The following is a 7,833-nucleotide window of genomic DNA, read 5'->3' as shown; positions in this document are numbered from 1 at the left end:
CTAGAGTAAAACCTGCAGCATTTTTTCAACTCACCTTAAAATTTCATTCTCATCAAATTTTCAAAAATGATAAAAAATTTTATCCTAAATTTCTGAATTGAGAATTGTCTATTCTGCAAATTAGTCGAGTAGACAAATTTCATAATTTTTCATTTTTATTCCTTTCTCCAGGATCATTTCACGAAAAAAAAATTTGAATTGAGTATAAAATCCACTTGAATCAATTATATTTTATATTCAATTGGGGGATGGGTATTTCAATTCGAAGATCATTTTTTTGTATCAGGCCGGGTTGTAGCAAGTCCTCTTAAGTGTAATATAAGGGTCAGGCCCTAAGTGTCAGAATATAAGGGTCAAAAAATGAAGGTTAAAAAATGAGGGTCAGAATATTAGGGTCAGAATATAAAAGTAAAAAAAGTGGGTGTCAGGCAATGAGGGTCTAAATATAAGTCACATATTATGCTTGATCACCGTTTTTAGCCCTTATATAACCCTCACTGCCTGACACCCACTTTTCTTACTTTTATATTCAGACCCTAATTTTTTTATCCTAATATTCTGACCCTCTTTTTTTAACCCTACCATTCTGACCCTCAATCCTTCACCTTTACATTCAGGCCCTCAGTTTTCAACTCTAATATTCCAACCCTCATTTTTTAACCTCCACTTTTTGCCCCTTAAGTTCTCACATTTAGTGTCCGACCCTTACATTCCACTTGAGAGCGCTTGGCACAACGCGGGGTGACACGAAATAGGGGAGGTAGGGGTAAAATGGACACTTTTGACTTTTTTTAAAATGTTAATGACGGCCTGAAATGTTGATAAAATTCAATAATTTTTTATCCACTGCAAAGAACAATTCTTTCCCTTTGTGATGAGCCTAAACTGAGCTGAATTGCTAAATTTGTTTCTGAGTTATGGGTAATTAAAACAAAAGTCTAAAGTGTCCATTTTACCCCAGTCTCCCCTAATCATCCTCGAATTGAAACCCCCATCCCCCATTCGAGTATAAAATATGCTTGAATCAAGTATATTTTTTCCATGTTCCTCATCCCCCCTCTTAAAAAAATCGAAATGTACGAAAGAAATAATTATTGCACTGACTTCACGATGATTTTGCGACGGATTTTCCCCGTCATCAGGGGCATTCCCCCCGCCAGTATCGCGAGTAAAAATCCACCGGGATGAGAGATAGGACGAGAGGGAAAAAATAATAATAAAAAGAATGGAATAAAACGGAACTTAGAGGGAGGGGGTGAGGGTAGCATCAACGTTGTTCGAAAAAAAGGGCTCGGTTTTCCCTCTCGTTCGAGGATTCCTCTCCGTTCACAGGGGGTAGCATGTACCTCTCCCTCGTTGAACGCCCAGTGCTCCCTCGCGCCCTATGAATGTACCCGCCCCTATAGTCCATGGCCACGCCTTCCACCCCCGTGCCTCATCTTTCCTCACGGCCCGTACTGCTGCTCAAGCTCACGTCTGAGCCTCTTAGCGGCTGTCTCACCGCTCGTCTCAGTCTCACCGTCACTGCAACCATCCTCATTCTCTCCAACTACACCCTCAACTTCCTCCTGTCGTCTCTTAGCCGTTGCCATCTCGGCTGCATGCTTCTTTCTCCATTTGGTTCTTCTGTTTTGAAACCACACCTGGAATTATAAAAAAACATTTGTGTTATTTTTGGACTGAGAAACAGGCGTTATTGTTTAGGGTTCACAACGAGTTTCTTCGGCAGGAGGTAAGGACTGCCTGGGTGAGACTGTGCGTCGAGCGCGGGGGTCAATCGTATGGCTGGATAATGAGTCAAGGAATATAAATAACATTTTATGGGTTAAATCGTATCGGTAAATATGGGTTGAGAAATAAGGATTTCTGAATGTTGTTTGCTTCAAGTTCATTTGAGGGCAAAGCATTTCATTGAAATTGTACATTGATACACTGATTGAACGGATTAGTTATTGTTAACGAATGGATTTTGGTTGGAGGTTAGGGTCTATTCGGTTCCACCAAATGTTCATTCGTTAATAGTTAACGAATGTATATTTGAGGAGCCTTGTTTGACTTGACTTTCGCCATTCAAGTGATCCATTCTTTAACTATTAACGAATATTCATTTGGTCATATTCAACTCTACCATTCGTTCATAGTTAACGAATCTCGTTTGGAATAAATGAATCATTCTATCAGTGTAGAACGCTAAACGAGACTTTTTAACTATTACCACGATTCGTTAACTATTAACGAATCGCGGTAACAGTTAAGAAGCCTCGTTTGGCGCAACTGAATCGTTCCACCTTTTCTAACAGTGTATGAATCAAATCGTATGGTTCACGTTGAATGGGTGAAATTTTATGGGTCAAATCGTTCGACTGAAATTCTATAGGTCAAATCCTGCACTGTTAGAAATTTCTTAAAATTTCAGACACATTGTCATCTGAATTTTGAATGTTGAGAGGTTGAATTCAATTTCAAATGAAGACGTTCACTAAATTTCTTATTTATCTTGAAAATTCAAAAAAATTGGGTTTTTCATGTTAAATAATTTTGATTGAAGATCACATACAATTCAATTTTCAATAGATTGAGAATTCGGGAAAGTTGTTGCCCGAATTTTCATAATTCTCAAGGTATGGACCTGAGAATCGAGAATTACTAAGATATAATTGTGTGAATATTCAAGAAATTCTGTGGGTCAAATCCTAGGCTAAAATAATATGCGTTGAATAATATTTTCAAGACCTCAAGGGTCCAATCATTTCTTGAAATATTACGCATCAAATAGTATATTTCACATCGAATGGGTGAAATTTTATGGGTCAAATCGTCCGACTGAAATTCTGTGGGTCAAATCCTAGGCTGAAATAATATGCATTGAATAATATTTTCAAGACCTCAAGTGTCCAATCATTTTTTGAAATATTACGCATCAAATAGTATATTTCACATCGAATGGATGAAATTTTATGGGTCAAATCGTCCGACTGAAATTCTGTGGGTCAAATCCTAGGCTAAAATAATATGCATTGAATAATATTTTCAAGACCTCAAGTGTCCAATCATTTTTTGAAATATTACGCATCAAATAGTATATTTCACATCGAATGGGTGAAATTTTATGGGTCAAATCGTTCTATTAAAATTCTATGGGTCAAATCTTAGGCTAAAATAATATGCATTGAATAATATTTTCAAGACCTCAAGTGTCCAATCATTTTTTGAAATATTACGCATCAAATAGTATATTTCACATCGAATGGATGAAATTTTATGGGTCAAATCGTCCGACTGAAATTCTGTGGGTCAAATCCTAGGCTAAAATAATATGCGTTGAACAATATTTTCAACACTTCATGTGTCAAATCCTCTTTTGAAATTGTATGTCTTCAACAGTATATTTCCCATTGAATGTGTGAAATTTTATGGATAAAATCGAAATCCTATGGTTGAAATCATGGCTCAAGTCGTCTGGACGATCGAAAATCCTCAAAATAGCCGCCAAAAAATCATCAAAACGAAGAAAACAATCCCCGGGAAAATAGTGAGTGGTTTGAGTGCCTCGCGGAGGGGATGCCCTTCACACCTATAAAGCACGAGGGTACATACTGGGAGTGCCTGTGTCCCCGCAACAATGTATTTAATTAACGTAACGGGCGTCAGGGGAGCCGCCACCGTACCGATTGCACCCACAAACCACCCTCCCCTCCTCCCCCTCCTCGTTGCTGTGTATGCCGGCAGCACTTTGCTTTCCCTCGCGTCATACACCCCCTCCCCGGAGTTTCTCGATGGCCGACGCCGTTCGGGCTTGCTTCACTAGCTCTCCCAGTACATACACTTCCTCTTGTTCTGTAAACCCCCAACCACCCACCCACCCCTCCATCTTTTTCTCCTGTATTCAACCGCTCGACGCTCGCCGAGAGGTTGAATTAAAGATATAAGCGTTTCAGGTCGTCGAGAGCTAAACGGATTAAAAAGTAAACGGCTACTCGTAAAAGTTAATAGCTGCTCCGATGAAAATTAAAACACTCCGGCGAAGGAGCGAGCGGAGGGCTATGCTTGCGCCTTTCTTGTAACAAAAGAATCGGGGGATGGGGCGGGCGGCGGGAGGGAGTAAAGGATAAGGTAATCTGAATGTGAAGCTTGTTGAATTGGGGTTTATTTTTTAGTTTTTTATGATTGACAATGGTCATGGGGTTTTATTTTCTTGTTTGGTTATTAACAAAAAATTAGCTCTGCCGAAAAATTATATACAGGTTCCGCGCGGGAATATTTGGTGGAGGGGAACAGATTTAAGTGAGGGAAATCAACTGAATTGATAGATGAAGGAAATTTAATAACTTTTACAAAAATTGATTAATTATTAATTTTATTAATTTTATTAATTAATTATTACTCAATGTGTATTCAACCGCCATTGATATTTATTTTTCATAATAATATTGTTCAAAATTCTATTGAGGAACGAAGATCATGCGAATGTCTTGAAAACGTCTGGGGAAAAACAAACGATTTAAAAAAATTTAAGATAAGATGCTTATTTCAGCTGAATAAATGGATTTATAGAAATAGTTTAAATAAATAACGAAATTATTCATAAATAACTTATTCATTTCGTTGAATTAGAATACTTTAAGGCTATCCCTTCTTCACTCCTCCAATTGTTCGTATCCGTTAATTACCGCAAATAAATTGATGAAGTTAATGCGGCGAATTCTCGAGGCAGTTGAATACGGGGACAAATTTTTTTTTTGTGAAAAAAAATTATTTTGAAATTGAGGAATGAAGATTCGAATGTTTTGAAAACGTCTGGGGAAAAGCGAACGATTTTTAAAAATTCAAGATAAAATGCTTATTTCAGCTGAATAAATGGATTTATAGAAATAGTTTAAATAAATAACTAAATTATTCATAAATAACTTATTCATTTCGTAGAATTAGAATACTTTAAGGCTATCCCTTCTTCAGTCCTCCAATTAAGTTCGTATCCGTTAATTACCGCAAATAAATTGATGAAGTTAATGCGGCGAATTCTCGAGGCAGTTGAATACGGGGACAAATTTTTTTTTTGGGAAAAAAAATTATTTTGAAATTGAGGAATGAAGATTCGAATGTTTTGAAAACGTCTGGGGAAAAGCGAACGATTTTTAAAAATTCAAGATAAAATGCTTATTTCAGCTGAATAAATGGATTTATAGAAATAGTTTAAATAAATAACTAAATTATTCATAAATAACTTATTCATTTCGTAGAATTAGAATACTTTAAGGCTATCCCTTCTTCAGTCCTCCAATTAAGTTCGTATCCGTTAATTACCGCAAATAAATTGATGAAGTTAATGCGGCGAATTCTCGAGGCAGTTGAATACGGGGACAAATTTTTTTTTTGGGAAAAAAAATTATTTTGAAATTGAGGAATGAAGATTCGAATGTTTTGAAAACGTCTGGGGAAAAGCGAACGATTTTTAAAAATTCAAGATAAAATGCTTATTTCAGCTGAATAAATGGATTTATGGAAATAGTTTAAATAAATAACGAAATTATTCATAAATAACTTATTCATTTCGTAGAATTAGAATACTTTAAGGCTATCCCTTCTGCACTCCTCCAATTAAGTTCGTATCCATTAATTACCGCAAATAAATTGATGAAGTTAATGTGGCGAATTCTCGAATTCTCGAGTTGAATAAGGTTTTCTCGCGCCCCCACTATCACACTACCCAGAGATTTGTGGCGTGGCCAGCTAATAACGTAGCTTGATGTATCGGGTTTACTGCGCGTTACTCGAAACACGAAACATCGTACCGCAACTGCGTCCCACATATATAAACACAAACACATAACCCACCCCTTCTGAAGAGCCTCGGAATGCCGATGAGTGTGAGGGAGAGAAATGCGTACATATAGTCGTCCAATAGCCCGGCCATACCGCGTCGACTGGGCGAAAATCCGTCGAGATTTATCGCCTTTCTGAGAGTACTACTCGGCCAATGCGCTTCATCAACCTGAATTCAACGAGGGAAAAACTATTCAATGAAATATTGAGATTAATTGAGTACATTCTTAGCTGAATCATACAGAAATATTACGCAATTTCGCAGTGTTGAATTTTTTATTTCAGGAATCGTTCGTGGCTTCGATTTTTTAATTTGGAATGAAACTATATTTTTTGGAAATTAATGAACTCACGTATTTATCTGAATTAAGGATATCCAAATACTTTGGCAACTAGGCCTATAATTATTTTCATTGAGATGTTTCTTTCTTGTAACAAGTATTATATACTTGAACCAATTTTAAATAAACAAGATCTTACGGTGAATATCGATTAATTCTTCTTGAGCTACATTTACTTGAATCAAATAAAACAGTCCTTGGCGTCAAGTCACATGTATTCACCACAAAAATGGAAAAGTTCTATTTAAACCTAATATAATCTCCAGTCGAGAAATTTTCTACTTTCATGAATTGATCGAAAATTCGTACCTGGGAGATGATCACATTGAGGAATGAATTGAATGTTGTTTTCTCGAATGAAGCCGATGTTTAAATTGAGCTTTCCGTACATCACATTGAACGAAATTTGTGACATCCAAGTTTGTGTTGAATTGCCGTAATCTGTGATTCTGTTATTGTAAACTAATGCGATTTTTTTAGTCAAGAAATATAAACTTCTTTCAACTCAACGACATCTTACTACAATCTCAAAGCTTTTTCCGCGTAACCATATTCATCCTGATTCGACATACGAAATGCTCACTTCAATTATAATTTACTTGGAACAACGTATGATCGTGTCGATTGAGATAACAACGTATTTAGTCATGAGAATAATTTTGATTTTTGAGTAAACCAACGAATTTCTGGAGTTGGCAAACTTTTGGCTAGAAAAAAATCAAATACTCTCATTATTGCGACAAATAAAAGAAATTTCAATTCTAGAGAAGTTCGATTTCTCCCAATCAAATGTATCTCAAGAAGAGTTAACTGGTATTCACTATGAAATCATGTTTATTTGAAAATTACCAACACGGAGAGAAATATTCAATAAAAATTACGGAAAATCTTTTCCGTAATTTCGGAGCGAAATGTGGTTGTAAGAAATTTTAGGAAACTCTCTCATAATTTTTACCTGAATCTTCAGTGAAAAATTACAATACCGTCACTTAAATTTTCTGAGTCGATTCCGTAATCGGTGAGGGAATTGTAAATTCCGTAATTTTTACTGAACATTTCCCTCCGTGAACCAAATCATAGTTGGTTCAAATAAAAATTCACTTGATAAAATCAATTTTTTCTGTCAGTGTAGGTAGGTCTGAACATAAATCTCAATTTTGACCCGTTACAAAACGTGTTAAAAATCTAAAAAAAATTAGAAAGTTTAAACAACTTAAATTACTCACTAATAAATAACGAATGTTAAAAAAACTAATAACTCTCTGCAAAACGAATGTGAATGCCGCTAAATATTCATAACTGTTATCAATTTTGTCTCACGCAATTTAATTGACAAACTTGATGACTGAAAATGGTTCAGACTAAAAAATACTCGGATATCCTCCCTCCGCTCTTCCATCGAAGTTGAATCCCCAATTAATTTCCCAACATTCAATCATCCATCAGATGACATCACCGAATTTGTATCGATTCCACTCGTCCATCCCTTAATCCAGAAAAATAGTCCTCAAAGAGATCGCTCTGGGTGTCAGCAGCCCCTGCGCCTAGGATTAAATGTGCGGTTTTTTTACCCCAACTGCGTATTAGTTACGCACGCGTTGTCGTTTCTCGCCCGAAGGGAGCACCTCCAGCCCCACAGCCACGCAGTGCACCACCGCGCTCCCCCCCC

At 36.5% G+C, this 7,833-nt stretch overlaps 1 protein-coding gene across 1 annotated transcript in view; it reads right to left on the bottom strand.

Annotated features, from left to right (window-relative positions):
- Window positions 1–1,445: 1,445 nt before the first annotated feature.
- LOC107035682 (homeobox protein Nkx-6.2) overlaps window positions 1,446–7,833 on the bottom strand; it is a 23,430-nt gene continuing 17,042 nt past the window's right edge. Inside the window, exon 4 of the mRNA XM_015253230.1 lies at window positions 1,446–1,643. Coding sequence (XP_015108716.1) covers window positions 1,446–1,643 — 198 coding nt within the window. The remainder of the gene's footprint in view (window positions 1,644–7,833) is intronic.

Source organism: Diachasma alloeum, unplaced genomic scaffold (assembly GCF_001412515.2).
Source record: "Diachasma alloeum isolate Michigan unplaced genomic scaffold, Dall2.0 Dall_scaffold_00200, whole genome shotgun sequence".
Taxonomy (NCBI): domain Eukaryota; kingdom Metazoa; phylum Arthropoda; class Insecta; order Hymenoptera; family Braconidae; genus Diachasma; species Diachasma alloeum.
The sequence above is the reverse complement of the archived record's forward strand: the minus strand, read 5'-3'. Positions and strand labels throughout refer to the sequence as shown.